This window comes from Takifugu rubripes, chromosome 19, assembly GCF_901000725.2.
Source record: "Takifugu rubripes chromosome 19, fTakRub1.2, whole genome shotgun sequence".
NCBI classification, from domain to species: Eukaryota; Metazoa; Chordata; class Actinopteri; order Tetraodontiformes; family Tetraodontidae; genus Takifugu; species Takifugu rubripes.
In genome coordinates this window covers 8,910,334-8,930,500 of record NC_042303.1, presented here as the reverse complement: position 1 = coordinate 8,930,500, position 20,167 = coordinate 8,910,334, and the positions used below count along the sequence as shown (strand labels likewise).

Below are 20,167 nucleotides of genomic sequence, written 5' to 3'. Positions count from 1 at the left end.
CCACACCCACGCGTATGCACACTCGTTTTGTTGGGAATTGCAGACATGAGGAAAAAAATAAAGCAGTCACTTTATCAGAGGTTTGGATAAAGTTTGGCTGCTTACGTGAGCTGTGCTGTTTACACTACGGATCCAGATAAGCCACACTACAGGACTTTGTTACTCTCTTTGAAAGAAAGAAATCCTCTTTTTCTCTTTTTAAAGCAACATTAACAAAGAAACAAAATACGTACACACAGACACACACACGTGATAGTTTGACTTCACCCTAGAGGGAAGAATAGGAGACTGTTGTATGTTTCTGCCTTCAGCATTTATTAAAGTACAGCAATCATGAGGAAAACAGGGAGCAAAGCAGGCAGAAGCATTCTCATGGTTTACATCACGGCGTTCATCGGCAAGACGTGGAGACAGAAGTTACCGAGTAAAGCACAAAGTAAACAGCTGCATAGAAGAAAAAACAATGTACCTCACTGAGGGAAAAGCCTTAAAGGACAAATATTTAAAATCGCAGCGGTGTGCAAACATGGAAGGGTTTTAAGGTCACAGCACACACAGCAACAGGTTGTAGTTGAGATTTCTCACATGGGTCCGAAAAGAGGGTTTAAGCTTTTGGAAATATTCTGGAGTCACTTTGGCTGTGCTACTTACTTGGGACAATCTTTCTAAAACACCCTGGAATTACACGCCCAGGCTAAAGTGCAATTACGTCTTTGAATCGATGGGGAGGACAACAAAAAAAACCTTAATGTTTAATAATTTGAGCTGTTGGTGTGGTTTGTTATAACTGATCTTCTTCTTCAACACAATCTTGCTGTTGCAGATTAGAGATGAGAAGTGAGGGGGGGGGGGGGGGGGGGGACTAATGTCCCATTAACAATTTCAATTATTCTATTCATAATATGTAAAGCTATAACTTTTTGATCAACCTTTTGGTAACTAAACAATAATTTAGAAAACCCATGCGTCATTTAAAAAAAAAGTCATTCAAGAGTTCACATTCTTGACGTATCTCTGGTATTTTAACATTATCAAACAACGCGCTACACATTAATCTCTTGAAAACCACAAAGGCAACAATATGTAAAGCTACAGATTGCATTAAAAGAGGTATGATTGTGAGTTTGGACTCGTGCGGTGAGTCCTCCAGCCCTCCTTGTCATTCCACTCCACTGCCAGGCTCTCGTGTTCATTCCCACATTTGACCTGTGCACATTCAGAATATCAATGCATTCATGCAGGAAGTGGTGCAGGCTTTGAGCAAGAAATCAGGAAATTAGTCAATGTTTCAACCCATGTTTGTGATTGATATCACAGAATTTGAAGGTGAAAGCATGTATACCTAGCGTCCGCTTTGACTCTAAATGCTCTTCTAGTGATTCATAAAATTGTAACTGCAGTTGAAGGCACTCTCACAGGTTGGTTTGTTTTTTTTCATCCACCTGAAGATAAAGTTCAAGTTGATTTAAATCTCTTAAGGATATATCAAGCGCTTGTGCTGGAAGCATTTCTTAGTTGTTGAATGCAAACTATCCTTGGACTAAGAGAGCAAACACTCCAAGTGGCCAGGATGTCAGATATTCACAGTGACATGATGGTGGCTAATAAGGTGCTACAGGCAAACGTGCGTCTGTGGCAGCATCCTATGGACTGTACACGGGACACGGAACTACTGTATGTACATACTAATGAGAACTGGTTTATACACACGGCAGCATTTCTAGAGATTTGATATGACCAACACAAATATTAACTCAGTCTATAGAAACACAGCATAAATCAAGAGTACATTATATACATCTGATGGGATTGATGATTCATATACTGATATAAAGCTGCACTGTTGTGCCAGATTGGACTAATTGTACATCTTTTCGCATACCATTACCATTGTTCTGCATTTAAGTATGGACATGAGGTATGCGAGAGGAAATTAAACACCTGTCTATAGATGAGTATGTACATATGGTTAAGTTCATGCTCCTTCAATGTATATACAGGATACAATATGAACATATGAACTTTTTTTTTGGTAACGCATTTGGAAGACAAAGTGCTTCTCAAATTAAAGCGTCCTTGTTTTGCGGTTGCCCGGCTGATATGATGCAGCGTCCTGGGTAGGAAAGGCCAAATGTTGCACTGGAAGGGAGGGAAGGAACCTGTGACCCTGGGTGACAGAGAGAGGTGATGACAGGGCCCTGAATGCAGCAGCAGTAACAGCAGACGGCGGCTGGAAACACGGCTGGGACCCTGAGGAGGGGATGGCTGCCACTGTTGAGCCAAAGTGGTCATGTTGCAACAGGGGAAGAGCGCAGGCCTGTGGACCTAGTGCTGCCAGTGATGATGCCTTAAGGTTACATAACAGGCAAACATTAATCAGTAACTGGATTTATACAGTACAAACAATTATTCCGGTAAATACACCGACTGTGCTGAGAGTGTGATCTACAGGTAGAATCTGGAGGTAATGACTGGATTTCGGTAGCAGTGTAACATCCAGTGCTTCAGCTACGTGCAGGTTTTTAATTAAAGACCGATTAACACTTAAAATTATTTTATTTGAGTGTAACACAAACTAGCTGCTTTAGATCAACTGCATGCATGTAGCCATCCACCCCTATCATCTATGACTGTCGTTTATTTTTCATGCATTTGAAAGGTGAATGTCATGACACACACCTCTGAATCGCCCGTCAGTCGTCTGTGTGTTTGTGGCACAACCTGGTCCCAAAGTTCCTGCCTGCTGATGCTCAGCGAGTTGCTGCGCGGCCTCTGGGTGACAATCAAAATCTCCTGGGCCCAATCCTCCATCAGCCGGTGCAGATCTTCCGGTAGGCTGTATTCACTGACGCTGCTGGATGCGCCGCTGTACACACCTGTTTTGTTGTTGCTGTTATTGGCCTGAGCTTGAGCCAGTCCCATCACTGGCTGATGAGAAGACGGCGTGGCACTGCCAGGTGGCTGCGTTGGTTGACCAAAAGCCCCTGGCCCAGCTCCAGACCCTGAGCAGACACACATGCAGTCAGTGTTCCACCATAGTTAATATTTTTGATGGTATTGTAATTCCACATACTGCTGCCGCGCTCTTTGCCAAGACAGAGTCGCTTCAGAGTTGACCCTGCAAAAAAAAAAAAAAGAAATAATGAGATTGAAGACATGAGATTAAAGACTTAATATTTCTCATAAGCTTGGTGAAAGTCCAAAAAAAATCCCAAAAAACAAGATGCAGTGTGAAAATGCACAGCCATGAAACAAAAACATAACTAGGAAAGCAGCCAGATGCACTAAATCAGCAAAGTCATGCAATACCTTAGTGCAGTGCTTAAGCCAGTGGCAGACACGTGTTAAGTGGATCGGGGAGTTTAAAGCAGGTTTAGCTGTAATTGCCATGCAGCTTATCGCCGCCTGATGATGCAAGGTGGCTAAAAACTCTGAACTGGGAATTAAAACAAGGCAGCAGCATTAAAAAAAAAAAATAGGCCAGATTATGATATTATCCTTAAATATCATCTCTTGATCCTTTTTAATTGTTTCAAGCTTCGACGGGGGGGGGGGGGGGCGCTACTGTATATCAGTGCAATTAAAACACAAAACAAAGCAAAGATGAGGCCAAGCAAGACAGAACAAATGAAGCCAGTGAGCTTAAAGTAGAGCAGAGGATATGGAGGAGATACAAACAGATAGACAAAGACACAGGCCCACTGAGAAATCTAGCTCTTGGCTTGCTACTTGATTTATAGGTCACTCTCTCAGATGTTTGAGGGTAATTAGACCAGCCTGTAGAGAAGTATAATCAAAGAGGGGAAAAAAACACCAGTGTAAGAAAACAGAAATCTGTAATTTCCCTCCCCATTAAAGAAAACAGAACAGCTCTCATTTCATTCTCTGGTGATGTTTGCCATCTACTAGTAGAATGGCTGCTCGGTAGGTATCTGGTGGATACCTTGTCCAGGTTGTGTGCCGGTGACGTCCCCCTGTAGTCCAGCGTAAATATTATCTGATGATAAAGAACCTTTGAGGGAGCAGGGCTGCTGTGTTTGCACTGGACCTGAAGTGGTGCTGGGAAGGTGGGTGGTGCATGACCGTGCCCGACTGTGAGTGTGGAAAGACCCTTTGGCTGGAGAGCCGTTTAAACTCACCGTGGGCTCACCTGCGGGTGCAGCACCTGAACACAAACACAAGTATTAAAAGGCCTCACTGGTTGCTGGCGCCGGAAATTTGTGGCGATTTTCACAAAATCACACACTGGATCTGCTGGAGTCACTGCTTCTGGTTTTGACATTCTTAAATTGTTGAACCAGGGGGCTGAGAAGCTTGCTGGGCTTCAGTTTGTGCTTGTTTGACCTTTTCCTGGGGCAGGTGTGCGGTGAGACAGGTGAGAGACCCGGGCCTTGGGGAGGCGCTTTGCCGAGGCGGCGATAGAGCAGCTCCACTTCCCCTCTCTGATGAGCCTGCAGCTCTGAAATCTCCCGCAGGTGCCTGAAAGAATGCAAAAATATAAAACAATGATGTATCAGGTAAATGATAGCAGCGATTGATATAAATAAATAAGAGATCATTTATGAAGCTACATAACGGGAGTTCTCCCTAGGGTGAACTCATAGTCGCCCTCTGGTGGCAAGATGAGGTAACGGACAATCAAGCCGTTATTCTCCACATGAAAAAACTGAATTATTGTTTTCTCGACAACACTAAAGGCTGTGGCTGCAGAGGATGAAACCAGTCCGAGGTGGTATTATATGCCACCATCCAGTGTCCATCTTAATTTTACAAGCTCTGCTTACTTCTCCCTGAGTCTCTGTAGCTCCCTCTTCATGTCAGAATCCTCAATTTCAGAATCATTATCACTGCTGGCGTACGCCGACCCGTACATGCCTCCGTGTCTACCCGGGGAGTCGGAGCTCTGTAAACTGCTGCTGCGTCCCGAGCGCCGGAGGAAGGCCACCGCCCTTTTCATGAGGTCACTTCCTCTGCGTTCCGTGCGGGTGCGTTTGGATGGCGTGGCTGGAGTCAGCTTCACTGGGCTGCTCTCGGCACCAGAGTCCGAGGAGAGGGAACGGCCGTGCACCGTGATATCCGTGGGGACAGAGGGGGACGTCAGGGTGTGTGACACGGACGCCCGCTTGGCCATGGAGGGAGGAGTATCCAGGTAGAAGTCAGGGGGAGCGGAGTAACGGCTGCAGCGCGTCCTCTGTGTAATGTCATCTTCGGCGCTCACGACTGAGAAACGGCCAATCGTGGAGGAAGTGGCCATGGCTTCTATCTGGACGTGCTCGGTACTGTGACCTCCAGGATGTGGCGTGGAAGCGGCGCTGCTCCAGCTCCTCTGCTTCACATCTCGTCTGTTGGCTACTTCAGGAGGAACGGCGATTATCTGTCGAAGTCAGCGAAGACCAGATCTCAGTAACTGTTCCCGTAACAACATATTCCGTCCTTGAACCTTTCAGCTTTTTTTTTGGTACCTTAAATCGACCTCTTGTTCCAGAGCAGGAGGCAGAATGAGGCACATGTCTTCTCGACAGGGAAGCTGCAAAAATACAAACACCATCGCATTTAGCGTTTCTAATTTTTGAGAGAGATGTCAGACACGTCAACACCATTGTGGAGAGATTAATTGGTGCCTGCTGTACGTACCACACACAGCAGAGTCGCTCAGGGTGCTCAAACTATCCATTCTCTCTGGAATCTGAGGCTAACAGGGTGAAAAACAGGTAGACATGCTTCACAGAATATTTCTGCTGCTTTAAGTTCTGCTAACTACTTGGATTGACTTTGCTACTCTGTTATTTGTATTTAGTGAAGGATTAGTGCCCTTGAGCAGGACAACAACAGGCACACATACTGTGGTCTCACCTGTAATAGTGATGTGTGGTGTCTTTTGTCATGGTTATAAACCAGTGTTTCAGTCATTCACTTTCTAGAATAGTTCATTGTTTCATTTTGATTAAATAAATTAAATTAGCTGATAAACCTTTGCTATATCATAAAATATTAATGATCATACCAGCTGTTCTCCTGTCCTGAAGCGTCCCTCCCCCATTGGTCCGGGTGTGCTGTTTCCAGACCCCCCCGTGGCGCTGTCTGGGCCAGGAGGAGACTGGATGTACTCTGTGCCTGAACCGGGCGTCTCTGCAGCACTGCCTGATGGATACATGGGGGCGTATTCCTGGTACAGTAAATTCCTCAGCTTCTCATCCAGCGTTTTTATGGTGCTGTCTACAAAGCTGCCTCGACCCAGCCGACCTTCACCATCAGACTCGCCTGGCCCTGCAACATGCTGGGATGGTGCTGGGCTCTGGGGCAGCGAGGGCACCTTGGCTCCTCCCACACTGGAAAAAGGCTGGTGCAGCACCACAGGCTGCTGTGGGCGCTCACTCCTGGTTGCCGGTGCATAAGAGACCACCAGAGGGTCTTTAGGCATGCCTGTATCCTGTACAGGAAGAGGAGTGAGAGGAGACCCACCCTGAGAACCACTGACATCCAGAGACAAGGGCATGACTAGAGGGCAACAGGGCACCTCATCAGCCAAAGAAACTGGACACGTCACGCTGGACATCTGCTGTGTTGTGTGAATGTGAGAGATGGAGCCCAACGGGGACCCTTCTGACTCATCAAGGGGCAAGGATGTATGGGGAGAAGACGGGGGCAGAGTCTGAGCTTTGACTGGCTGGGCCTGATGGACACTGGGCTGCAGCAGGTTGCCAGGAGACTCAGCTGAAGACACTGACTGAAGGGTTGGGGGAGCAGACACAGGGGGGGACAGAACAGCTAAGAGGAGAGGGTCCACGTTCGACATTATGGGGGGGCTGCAGAATCCATACACATCGTAAGTGAAGCCTCCACTTCCGCCGGACATTGTGGAGGACGAACCCTCTTCCGCTGCAGGAAATGCACAAAATTTAATCGAATGGATCCATAAGCTGAGTTTTATTTGAATGATTGGTTTGAAACACCACCTCTGGATGCAGCTGGCCTGGACGTGCCGCTGTCAGCAGGCTGGGTGGCAGCTGAGCTGCTCGGTGACTGTGTCGCCGTGCTATCAGATGGGATCTCCTGGCTTGATGTGGGCGTCTCCTCTACTGGACATATTATGAACCATCTCTTTCCTGTATGAAGAACTAAAAGACAAAACTTTCTGACCATGGACATTTGCTAGATGGCTGGACATACCTCTGAAAGACAGTTTTACCGTTTTGCTGGTAGACAGGCTGAGGGAGTCCACACTGATGACTCTGGAAGAGGACAGATTCAGTAATGTACTCTTCAATCTAATTTGCAGACCGTCACACGGCTACATGGCTTTAATTCCTGATTACACACCACACACTCTTACCTCTCCAACCAACCCGTCAGAAATTTGGCCTTGTTGCGAGCTACAAGTTAGCGTGGAATTCCTTTCACCCTCTATGTCTTCATTCAGCATATCCTCTGCTTTATCCACAATGTCCTTTAGCTGGTCGATGAAGATCTCCTTCTCTAACAGCAGGATAAATCCATTGTCTACCTGTGCAAATACAATTTTTAAATGTTGAATAGAGCCGTTCCATGGCGACAGCCTTTCCTTTCAGGCTTGACTAACCATGTAAGTAGCAATTTCCTCTGGAGCGTCTCCATCCAGATCAAATTTAAATGTCACCATTTTGTGGTTGTGAGTTTCCAGTCGGCATTCAACCATTTTATCGCCAGTGTTGCAAACCTGCGGCGACAATGTGACATTTCACCAATCACAAACACCGCACAAGGTTGTCCTTTTTTGAGGGTTTCATCACAACTCACATTGAGCATGCTCAGTTTGGGCTTGCTGGTCTTTTCTTGCCGGGAACGTGTGCGTGCAGACTTGCGATGATGTTTCCGTGGTTTTCCGTCCCCCTTTCCACCACTTGGCAGGCTTTCGTAGCCGTCGCTCGTTTCCTTTCCTGAGGCCACATCAGAGTTGAGACTGCGGAAAAAACAAAATCATTTAATCACCTTTGTGTTGTAACAAACTAGTATATAAGCTTAAGCCGGTGAAAACGTGACACCCACCTGTCGTAGGTATAACTGGGAATGCACACTGGTTTGTCCTGAAACACATCCTGAAGACAGGTAAAACATTTAGCTTGGCTTTATGCATCATTCACTAAAAGTCAAGGCCCGATACACCAATATTAGGTGGTAAGTGAAGATTTGCGATGACTTTGTGTAAAGGCAAATTAAATGTGAAGGACATTTTTGTACAGATGTGTTTATTTTGTGCCCTGACTAACCACAACCATAGCCTATTTAAACTGGTTTGGTCTGTTTTCATTCCTACCTCTATACAGGGTTCATGGTGAAGGCTGATGGAGGCAGGCGCGGATTCAAGCTGTTGATGACTTGTGGTCCAGCTGGCACATTCAGGAGGTGTTGCCTGAATGCCAGCTGGGCCTGATGGACACTGGGCCGCAACCGGTTGGACCTGGGACTGAACTGGAGCTGGGACTGAAGCGGCAGCAGACTGACCAACCGCTTTGGTGTCACTGATTGTAGAAGGTGTGTCTGAAGTTGTGGATGAGAGTTTTGGAGGTTCAAAAGCTACTTTAGCAAGAGCTTGCCCAGGAATTGGAACTACTTGGATACCGGTTCGGGCATTAATAAGGGATGAAGACGAAGGGTCGGGAACAGCTGCTGCTTGTGCTGATACTGGAACTGTCTTTTGGATTTGTGCTGGGACTGAAACAGAGACTGGTGAGTGGACTGGAGCTACATCTGTGGGGGGTGCGAGGAAGCCGACACCCGATGCATTTGCGTCCGCATCTAGTTTACTTCCCCAGGGGCCAGTTGGGAGAGTAGGCAAAACAGGCTGGACTGGTGCCAAAATGGGAATCTCTCCATAATTCCCCTGTGTCACCTGGAAAAAATCTCAATTAGGAATCTGATCAGCTTTGAAAATGTCTTCACTCACTTTATACAGCGCAGTCTGGAAGTTCTTGAACTTTTTTTCTGATGAAACCCATATTAAACTTTTTCACCTTCATTCTGTTTATCACCACCACAATACCATCAGGATTCTAAAGTGTGTGTGTGTGGGTGTGGGGTGTGGGGGGGGCAGCATCGTGCTGATGGGGTGTTTTAAAGCTACTGGGAGACCGGTCAGGGTTGGGGAAAAGCTCAATAGAGCAAATGAAAACCTGATCCAGGCTGCTCAGGACCTCAGCCTGAGCCAATGGTTCACATTTCAAAAGGACAGTGACCTTAAACACAAGTCAAGTCCTTAAGTAGCCTTGACTTAAACCCCATCGAACATCTCTAGAGATTTGAAAATGACGCCCCAGTCGATGAGAGGATCTGCAGAGGAGAATGGAAGAATCTTCAAACCCAGGTCCACAAAGCTTGTGGTATTCTACCCACAAAGAGTGAAGGTGGTGCTTGCTTCAATTAAGTTATAAGGAAAGGGTCTGAACACACACACAGTTTTTTAAATGAGTAAAAAAATATTATCTAAAATTCTGTCTTCACATTGTCAGTATCAATTATTAAGTGTGGATTGATCCCAGGTCATTTTTTTCCTTAGCAAAATGTGGAAAAAGCGAAAACTGTCTGACTGCACTGCACGTCGCCAAACCACTGTCAGAAATAAATATGGACAATGTGTTGGCACTAGCTCCTGTTGTGAAACCAACTGCAAGCAGAGCTGGCAGTCAAATGGGTTCATTTCTCCCCAGCACATACTGAAGTTGTCCTTTAATATGAAATCCAAACCAACCTGATAAGAAACTCGACACCTAAACACCAAAATGACAAACCGCAGTGAAGTTTGCTGCAACCTGCCGTGAACTGGGTTTTTGAAAAGCCCTGCCTAAATTCTAATAGTGCGATCAGCAAAATGTTTTCCCACCAGTGGGTGATTAATGTGTTTTTAGTTCACGTTTGTCCATCTTTATTTATGGTCTGTATCGCCCCAGACATGTGACCTGCATGGAGGTCACATGTCTGACTTTGACAGTTGACACACAACAGCACTACAGATTTCCCATGACCCCATCATTACAGGCACAACTGAGTCACATATTCACCTGGACAGGCTCAGCCAGTTCCTGCTCAGGGTGGGGGGCAGGGTATGAGGTGGATTGCACCTGGGAGAGAGTTCGTGGATGGGTGATATGGAAAGTGCAAAAGTTCGGCTGGGAAATGTGTGGAGCGCCTTGCTGCGGCGGGCCCGTAAGGGACCTGGCCACAGCGAGAGGTGTGATTGGGAGGTGCACACAGGGCACGTGCAGAGGAGTGCTGAGTGCGGGCGTAGGGGGGAATGTGGGATGAGGAGTTACAGGTAGGGACGGGTGGTGTGGTGAAGGTGAGTAGTTGGAGTTAAATGCGGAAGGACAGCTGCTGTTGTAGTTATGTGGCAAAGGGGTTCGACGGAAAGGGGGAGGTTTGCTGTCCCCCGATGTGGCGAAAGGAGGTGATGTGGTATGAAACTGAGAGAAAAGGGAAAATGACAAAGAAAATGAACAGAGACGACCAACTGACAGCTACAATCTACAAACAGGCCGTCTACTCAAGACTGGGCCCTGGATCCAATTCACCGCCCAAACACACCTGTGCGCTGATCTGCAGGGGCAGGAGCGGGGACGTAGCGCAAAAACCGGCGGATATCTCTGGAGGACTCGGGTGGGATGCGAGTGCATCAGCAGGTGATGGCTAAGGCACAAAATCAAATGTGTGTTTTGTGATTGAAACAAAACCTAGGCAGGGGGCGGGGGCTGCCAATATGGGAGCTGTGAAGAACATTATCTACAATGGCCTTTGGTTGTTTAGTGTGAGTTGTGTGCTAGTAAACTCTAAAAGACGATGGCTCTACCTGAGGCCAGACAACAGCTGGTTGGAAATGGCACTAAAGGGAAGAAACAAATTGGAAGGAAAACAAACCACATAAAGAAGCACTTAACATACACACACGTATACAATAGATGGTGACGAACTAGAATACATTAACTAAATTGTGTTAAATTGTTGATAAACTTATTGTTTCCCCCCCCCCCAAGGTATGTATGTGTGTTAAGTATAGCATGCTTATTTGGCACTGAATGTTCAACAAATTAACTTTTTTTGTTTTTCAGTTTAGTGTGTTGGGCCATGAGAATACAACAATACACATTTACAATATTTCAAGTGGTTGCTAATGCATACTTGCAGTACCTGCTCATTGATGGGTTGGCCTGTAAAGGGGGGCTGCAGGGTGGGGGCTCCAGCCGGGAAACTCTGTGCAGTCTGCTTCATCTGGTGCACATTAGCTGCTGGTGTAGCCGGAGCAGAGAGCGTCTACCGGACACACAAAAGGCATAAAGATCACCTTGAGGATCACCAAGATGTTTTGATAATGCATTATTAAAAGGCTTGTCAAGCAGGTTGCTAATAGAGTCAACGTGAATCGCAAAATTTTGATTAGTAGCCACACTTAGATTTACCATTTCAGCATGATTTAGTATTCTGCCATGCTACAACCCAGAGAATTTTTAAAAAGGTGATTAATGTGGATTATGGAGAAGATGAGGGAAGTGTTGGGCTGCTTGTGCTACCATTGCGGAAAAGTGAAAGAAGAAACAGCTGGACAACAGGAATTATAAGAGATGCGGGAGGTGGCAAGATTCAGCCCAAAGACAGAAGCCTCCTTCTCTAACCTACCAGAGGACTTGGTCTTCCTTCAATGTCACACGGTGACAGCGATCTCCTGTCCTGACTTGGGCTGAAGAACAAGGGGACATTCATGCTCTGACTTCTGTGTCTATTGTCATGAATTGTGGAGGCACAACTTCCAAAATCCCCTTGGCTGCTCCCTGGGTTATAAGCACAGAGGTTGGGGGAACTGGTCCTGTAATTGAGGATGTGATGGAGACGCTGGTTGAGAAGGTTGAGGTCTCCACTGTCATATAAACTCCACATGGGCGGAGCTTGCGAGGACGGAGTGTTTGATGTTGGAGAAGGTGAGCAGGAATGGTGGGACGGAGGAGACCTAACCAGATTAGGAGATGTGGGGGAATGTGGCCTAGAGACTGAAGCAAGCTGAGAGGATGAGGAGAAAGCGGGAATGCACGTGTTTCCCCGCGGTCTGCCCGTCCTCGGCGCGTTGTTCAGGAGAACAGACCTGCAAGTCTCGCAGTGTTGCCGTGACGGCGGGCTGCTTGGGGCACTTAAGCACAGCTCTGTGGGACGCTGTAAAGTCAGAGGATGAGGAGGTGACATCAAACGTGTTCTTGAGTCATGACTAAGACGTTGATTTGGGGGAAAGGTGCAAGATGGAAATGGCTTAGTCAGATGAGAGTGGTAGGACGGGTAGTTTGCATGGTTAGTGCTGTTTTGTGAAGCCACATCTTGTAACAGACATGGACTGGAGCATGGACTCCTTGTCTCAGTTTGGGAGAGTTTCCCATATTTTAACATTTCAACCAGGGAGGCACTTCCATGCCTAACACATGCTGGGCTCCTAGACAGCGGCGTGTTGCCTACAAGGGGGTGACTGTAGTGATGCTGATCAAAAACAAGGATAGTCGTCATTATTTGTTTTAGAAAAAAGTAACCAAAAAGCAAAGTGAAAAGCTGGCCCTGTAACCAAAGAAAAGCTTGACCCACCGTTTGAGACTGATAGGGTTGCTTCTGTGCGCCTGCTTGTTGGTAGGTGCCAGGTTGGAGACGAGCGGCAGTTTGCTGGTGGACGCCCTCCTGTGACTGCGTGGATGCTTGCGTGTAGTTTCCTTCTGAGGCTGGTGCTGTGAGTGGCTGGTTGAGCCCCTGGGGCATTTGGGGCTCAACCAGGGCGGGAGGGCTGTAGATCACCCGAACAGCAGGAAGGGGCTCTGGGTGTGTCTGGTAGTTGCCATTTTGCTGATTGCTGAACTCATCTAATTGCACGGCAGCGCTAATGCTGCTGTCAGCTGTAAAAGAAAAAAGGAGTAATAAAAGATGATGATTCACCGGGATAGTTGTCTGAAAGGAAGGACGGACACTGGGGGACACGTGGATTAGAATTCTTAAGGTGGGTGATGACTCAGATGTTGCCGTCGTCCTTTATGTAAATGTCTCATGCATTAACAGATACCGCTTGTTTTTATCTGGGTCAGTTCCTGTGAGGGGCTGAATAACAAACAGGAGTTCTGGGGTCTTACATGTGGTAGAGGTGGTGGTGGGCACCCTGCAGAGAAGGCTCTGCTGCCCCATCTCCTGATCTTCGCATTCTGAGGTCACTTTTGCCGGCTGCAGTGCAGCTCCGCCGGGTACCCGCAGCAGGTCGTGGTGCGTCTTCTTCTCGGGTGCCTCGCTGTTTCCCGACAGGACTTTTCGCTCCCGCCTCCACTTGATGAGAGCCACGCGATCCCGAATGGACTTCCCAAGTATCTTGATGTCACAGTCCAGGAAAAAACCCGACTCTACCTACAGGACCCGGGAGAGATGTTTTGAAACTTGAGCTGATAAGGAGGCAGGTTGCTCTGGTTTCAATCAATAAAGCAATCGACATGCATCAACACGCAGACATGACTGGTAACACGCACGCAGTCACATTACACTGGCAAATTCAGTTCTGCTATGTAACTCGGCATCTGAAGTGTCCATACTGTTTGTCGGATATCTAACAGGTGGAGAACATTATCTGCAGACATCTCTGTCTCATTTACTTTTCCCCCTCCTTGCATTGTTTAAAAAGATCCCCCTCAAACTCTTCATATTTACCATTTCCTGGGCAACCACCTCTGGGACTTCGGTCAGAAGGTCAAAGCTAAACTCAATGGCGCCGGAGTCCTTATACTTCCCCTTCAGCTTTTTAGGCTCTTCAACCCACAACTTAAGAGCAATGGAGGACTTCTTCCCATCATCTTCTTCATTGAGCTCCACCCTCACGCCTGTATCCTCGGCGAAGAATGCGTGATTCAAGAGGTCCTTGATGGAGTACCTGAAGGAAACGCACAGAGATGTCTTGCAAAGGTTACAACAGACCTAATGATGCACAGCAGACAGAAACATCAACAGGTCCAGAGACAAATACCGGTATTAACGTCACACGGCAGGAGCAGACACATAACAGCGCAGTGAGGATAACCTCTACCTATTTAACAGAGGTGTTTCCTGCACAGAAAATCCACTTACCGTTCTTCCCACCTGTGACAGATGCATTCCCCAATTATTTCTTTAATCTCTGGATCACTGACTTTACTGTAGCTCGCGGGTTTCACTCCCTGTAAGATAAACCAACCGGTCGGTAAGCATTACAAATGAAAACAGCATCGTTAGACAAAAGAATTACATAGCGACGAAAATTTAGTGACACCTATGACTGCTCAAAGAGTAAACTGATTGAGACCACATATATAATCACTGAAGAAATAAGGTGCAATGACCAATTTAAGTTTCAGCCTTAAGCTGCTCATTTTTTAGTATATGCTAATGCTAACATAAGCCATAGTTTAGAAGTCAACAGTAGTGCGGAAGCATCGTCTCATCACACGGCAACAGACATTACGAGCAAACTTTAACTGTGTTGTGTCTCAACTCACACTGGTGACTTTTCGATAGATCTGGGCAGCATTTTGACACTCAGAATAAGGGTACTCGGAGGTGGCCATCTCAAGCATGCACATCCCAAACGCGTAGACGTCCACAGACTCATCGTAATGCTCCTCATACATCTCCGGGGCCATAAACTCTGGCGTACCTGGAAGAATGAAGCCAAATGCGGCGATGAAATTCAAAATGTGCTCCGTTCTTTTAAAAGTACAGCTCACTAGCTGACATCTAACCAATGACGCTTTTGGCAAATGAGGTTCTCTTCAGCGTCGCCAGGCCCAGGTCTCCGATTTTGACCGAACCGGTGGGACCAGTGATGAAGATGTTGTCACACTTGAGGTCTCTGTGGATGATCGGGGGAGTCCGTGTGTGGAGAAAGTGGAGGCCTTTGAGAATCTGCCTGCACCAGCTTCTCAGAACTTTGGGCTTCATCACCTTGAAACGCTTCAGATACCTGCGAGAGCATGAGTACACCATGACTGAGTAAACGTCAATGTTTGGTGCCAATAATCGCACAATGTCCGATGATTTTTGTAACGTCAACTCAATCTACTGACCGCATGAAAAGATTAGCTTGGGTTTTGTGTTTTGCAATAAGTCTCATTAGATTTACTGTAGAGGCACCAGCCAATTGTGGTTGATATAAAAGGCTACTAATGCGTCTAATGGCGATAGATTAAATGTCGACAACGAGCCTGTGTTAAAAAATGGACCCACGTTTTCAGCGTCCCTGAGGTCATGAGCTCCGTAACCAGAACGATGCACTTCTTCCCCTTCAGCGGCGACTCCCAAAAGTCGTAAAATCGCACGATATTGGGGTGCTGCAGCGCTTTCAGCATCTCGGCTTCTTCTTTGAACCGCTGCCTCTCTGCCTTGGACAGTTTCCGCTCCTGCAACAAAGGCGAGGACAAGGTGTGAAGCGTGTTGGGAACGGAGGGCGGGGCTGAATTAAGATTATCCTCAGTGCAAATTGAGGCGATAAAACACATTTTGGGTGAATTTCGACGGTTTCAGTGGCGTAACTGTGCCTGTGACTCTTGTTTGGAGTGAACACAGCTTTGGTATTTTGACTGGTAGAACATGAGGGTCCGTGCACGCACTCCTTACATCAGATCTGTGTATAAAACACAGGTGTAAAACACCAAACAGCTGAGTGAATCCCTACCGCTCTCTGAGGCCTGATCTGGCGTGATCTGGTGGCTCAGAGGCCGATAAATAACCACTGAATTCACATCAGTTTGTAAAAAAGGAAGCAACAAAGGCCCAGTCAGGATGAAACCCAGTAAGCCCAGTAAGGCTTCTTTATGCCGGCTCAAATGAGGTCACATTAAAAAAACTGTCTTATTGTGTTTGATATTCAGAGTTTTGATCATTTTGTCCATCTCTTTAGTATCGTTTCGCTCCGCTGATCCCTCATGATTCAGCAGATGTTACGTGACCTCCAAACTCCTCTCTGACTGTCTGGACGTGAAGATTGAACTGTAACGACGAGTGTGCGTTCCGAACGAACACATTAACCTTCTGCTCATCTCTCTGGACTCATTATTGACAGATGCCGGGAATCACATTTCGTACGTGGTGATCTGCACCGGCGCAGTCTAACATTACCGCTGCCCAGGATCCTCAAGCTCTCGCTGCCTGGGTGATACAGATTTTTAAGCACTCTGTCTCCTCTCTGTCTCCTATCTCGTGTCTTCTGAGACGCTGCATGTACAGATTGTTAATTATTGCTGAGGCAGGATGTGAGCAGGGTGTGGCTCCTCCACTACAGGCTCACACTTCGCTGAGACTTCATCGTATGTAAAAAAAAAAAAAAAAATTAATAAGTGGAGGGAAGAAACGGAATCTAATAGACTTCCTGAGACACATTTATGCATTTAATTGAAACTGAGCCCCTCGTCTGCTACAGATCCCACACAGTGTCCTGAGCTTCATCCAGCCTCCCTCCAGTCTCCCAGAGCTGCATCAGCACTTTTCAGGCTCCACACTTAGTGGTTTTAATACCACACCAGTTTTTAGCCGTTCCAAAATGGCAATATTCAGGTCTCCCTGTGCTGCTCTCCATCTTTTGGCATTTCTCTGAATCCGCTCTGGGGACAGGATGGTTTAAGCCGCCACACAAACATGCTAGCTTTGCTGCACAAGCTTGCTATGACACATATTTAATGAGACAGATTCGATGTCAAAATATATTATACACATGTATTAATGACAAAAGTTCAGTAAGCAAATCAAAAAATACATAAATAAATAAAAAGCTATGTTGCATATTCATTTAAAGCCTTAATCGTGATTTTACTACTATCAGCTTCAGTCTGGATTGTGCAGGAGCAGAAAGGTGAAAGGCGTGAAAAGCCTGAGTGCTGAAGCAGTTATCACACAAACCCAGGCCTCAGAGCCAGTTTTCGTCAGTGACGTCAACTTAAACCCATTAAACAAACTAAAGTTTGTTAAAATAACATGTTGCCATGGTTATGGATTACACAGCTCCACCTTTTTTAAAGCTGTCTTTCTGCTTATCCTAACCAAATCCTGGGTTTGTGCCATTGCCTGCAGCCGTCAGGTGATGGGTGCAAGGACACGATAACATCATGTGCGCCATCCTTAAAGAACACTTTTGTATTTCATGGCGTGGCCAAAAAAACAACCCTTTTAGTTTTTGTTTGAATACTAAATTCTGCAAACCGTGGCTTAATTAAAATGAAATAAACGGGAACGCATCATCGTGGAGCTTGGTCAATGCTCATGGGTCGCTCAGAAAATGCTTCACAGTTGATTCTGGATTCTAAAAGTGCCAACAGACTTAGCCTACTATAACACCCCCACACTGGGTGTCATCTGAGTGAAGCTCTGTCATCGCAGGAGTAGAGAGAGGGCCAAACTTTACCCCACCCTTTTCTGCCTTTTATTATCATCTTCATGAGTGTGACATCATAAACTGTCCCACACAGCCTCCGCCGGGCGACATGATATGGATAAAAGAAATTTGCAAATAATAATCAATGATAATGCATTTGTTGCCACTATGTTAAAATGTCACTCACACACACACACAGACACACACACCCGTACTGGAGCGGACTCTGATATCATCATAATTTATATATAAACTGTTTTAATCTGTCCTGTGTGAGAAACCCAAGGGGGAATGAGGCTAATGAACAAGCCTGATTCTGTTATGGTTAGTGACTTGTGATGACCAGAGAGGTAGGATCACTGTCTCCACCTGAAACTATATAGTTTTGAGGACCATATTGTGGCCAACCAATTGTGTGTGACGTCATGTGACGTGCTGGGGTGATTTCGAACCCACCTGGAGTTCGCACCAAGCAACTTCCACCCAGGTGTCCGTGTCCAGGCCTTTATAGACGGTCTTGAAGGATCCCCTTCCCAGTTCAATATCGAACTTAAGGAAGCGTCCCCCGGGTGATGTGGACACGGCCTTCATCCCTGGCTCCTCTTCGTTTTCGTCGCTTCCCGCTTTACCTGTGACGTCCGAGGACACGACCTCTGCCTTCTGCTCTCTTCTATCCACTTTCTCCTCGTCGGCGCTCAGGCTCTCGGTGGCGCTGTCCTTCAGCCCCACCTGGCTCTCCGTGCTGGAGGTCTCCCCCAGGCCGAGTCGGACCCGCGTGCGGCTGCGGTCGACGATGGTCCGTAAATCGATGTTGAGCACCGGGCTGCTAGTGACACACTCCGGCATCTCCACCGACTGCTCCTCGGAGTCCACAAAACTTCGCCGGATGAACCTCTGGCGCACGAGCCCGTGATAGTTCGGGTAGGCGCTGGGGTCACTCGCCCCCCGCAGGGCTGCGTTCTGGATGTTGACATTGTGGTCTGTGCCGTTCTCGTACACAAACCTGCGCTCGTTGGCGTTAATGTCCGCGTCTAAATTGGGCGCCGATGAGAACGCGGATCCCAGCTGTGGATCTTTCCTCGAATCGTCCACTGAATCCATCCCGGTACCTTAAGCATCCACCGGCGACATTGCGTAGCGACGATGACGATGGTGGTGTCGGTGGTGGTGATGCTCTCCCGCTGCTGGTGGGAGACTTTGCTGCCTACCTGCAACACGCACGGCCAGTGACGCAGTTCTCCAGCTCCAGATGAATGGCCTCACTTGCCTGGGACTGTTCGGAACAGCGAACATCACCACAAAATGTCCAGCTCGGAGGATGCGCGCTTGGCTCTCGGGCACTTCATCACGCCCCAATCCTCCGTGCTGCAATACTGCCGTTCAAGTTAAATCTGATGTCATTGCCAGGCCAGCCTATGAGCTCACGGAAACAATGTCCTACACGTTGCATAAGCTTGAAAAACGTAAACGCCTGGCGCGTTCTGCAGTTAAATCACTGGCCTCTGTGGACAGGCCAGGATGTGTCGGCTGTGCTGCGCATTAATCCCCCCTGAAACGCATCACGGGCTGACCGAAAGCGCACGCAGCTTTTTCTGTAAACACTCCGATCGATGCCAACAAACTGCAGATATTCCGTGGGAATAAAAATCGAAATAAGCTCCGAGAAGTGTCTGTTCGGCGGCGTTCCTTTAAGCCGCCTACACTTGCTTGCATCTGTGGTGAACCCGGGATGAGGCGTCCATCAGCTTATGCCCACTGCGGCAGGAGGCAGGCGGCTCTGGGCGCATCTCGGCTGGCGGCCGGGGCAGCTGTCTCCAAACACACCGTCTTCCAGGTTTGAAGAAAGAAGTGCGATATTTGGTGGTGCACGCCCCTAGCAACAACACGCGCCCGATGACTCGGCACGCTGCGAGGCGGATCCTTCAGCCTCATGGGGAGCTCATCCCCGTCCGCCCTCGCCGTGACGCGCCGAACCTGCAATAGGAAGAGGCCGTGCTGAAGGCGTCGATGTCACAGACTCCTGAACCTCCTCGGCTACATTTTAATATTTGATTCATTGATGGATGTGAGGGGGTCTGTTCGAATGCGTTCTTCCGGAGATTCTTTGAGTTTTGCAGCTCTGTTTTAAATCACAAAGTATTTGGAATCTCTTCGAACTCGCGGGCCTGTTGCATGGAAATTATAGTGGAAGCTGTTGGGCACAGGAGACCATTTGGTCACAATTGTTACACTTTTGTTGGAAGCTCCTTATTCAAGCTACGATGGTATTTCTGTATATCTTCAGCTTGGTGCTGATGTGACCACCATGAGTCAGCATTGGTCTTTATGTATTGTTGGACCCCCTGTTCCATTCTATCTGCCATTCAAGTCATGCATGAGAGCTACAGTTTATATTTTGGTGTTTGAATCTTTTTTATATATACCTTAAATTAGCCAGAATTTCACCCTTCACGTTTTGAGGTTTGGGTCTTATAACATGACTTTAATAGTGAGTAGAATGGAACAATAAAATGAGTAACAGGGAAGTCAGAATTCAGGATTCCCAGATAATGGGCCGCTTCACATTTTTATGAGGCCAAATTTAGTGGAGGATCGTCAAGGCAACTGTGGGAAGAATAAAAAGACTGGATGGTTGCAGCCCAGCCTGAGATGACTGGTCAAAAACAGGACCATTTCAGTCAGGGTCTATACGCTGGTTCTCATTTTCTGGTGTCACGAGTCCAGATGTGTTTCTTTTGGATGGATCTCTCTTTCGTGACGTGGCTTTGTATTTTAGATCTGTCATCTGTGGATAAA

At 47.2% G+C, this 20,167-nt stretch overlaps 1 protein-coding gene across 1 annotated transcript; it reads right to left on the bottom strand.

Moving 5' to 3' along the window:
• Nucleotides 1-294: 294 nt before the first annotated feature.
• wnk2 (WNK lysine deficient protein kinase 2) lies at nucleotides 295-19,738 on the bottom strand. The gene is made up of 29 exons (XM_029826054.1): nucleotides 17,828-19,738; nucleotides 15,232-15,404; nucleotides 14,748-14,968; nucleotides 14,505-14,662; nucleotides 14,098-14,186; nucleotides 13,684-13,903; nucleotides 13,122-13,386; nucleotides 12,589-12,890; nucleotides 11,158-11,280; nucleotides 10,820-10,852; nucleotides 10,558-10,659; nucleotides 10,026-10,436; nucleotides 8,294-8,869; nucleotides 8,026-8,075; nucleotides 7,777-7,939; nucleotides 7,580-7,696; nucleotides 7,334-7,504; nucleotides 7,190-7,232; nucleotides 6,957-7,118; nucleotides 6,005-6,879; nucleotides 5,635-5,692; nucleotides 5,463-5,527; nucleotides 4,785-5,374; nucleotides 4,247-4,479; nucleotides 3,944-4,165; nucleotides 3,679-3,777; nucleotides 3,074-3,118; nucleotides 2,680-3,002; nucleotides 295-2,347 (listed from the first exon to the last, which is right to left on the bottom strand). The coding sequence occupies exons 1-29, from the start codon at nucleotides 18,470-18,472 to the stop codon at nucleotides 2,066-2,068; spliced, it is 6,816 nt and encodes a 2,271-aa protein (XP_029681914.1). The 5' UTR covers nucleotides 18,473-19,738; the 3' UTR covers nucleotides 295-2,065.
• Between the last annotated feature and the right edge of the window lie 429 nt (nucleotides 19,739-20,167).

Coding starts and splice junctions, on each gene's coding strand:
- wnk2 (XM_029826054.1), bottom strand. CDS start 18,472: ATGGATTCAGTGGACGATTCGAGGAAAGATCCACAGCTGGGATCCGCG. Junction 10,437..10,557: donor CCCTGCAGATCAGCGCACAG/GTGTGTTTGGGC, acceptor CTTTTCTCTCAG/TTTCATACCACATCACCTCC. Junction 7,119..7,189: donor GCCTGTCTACCAGCAAAACG/GTAAAACTGTCT, acceptor TTTGTCTTTTAG/TTCTTCATACAGGAAAGAGA.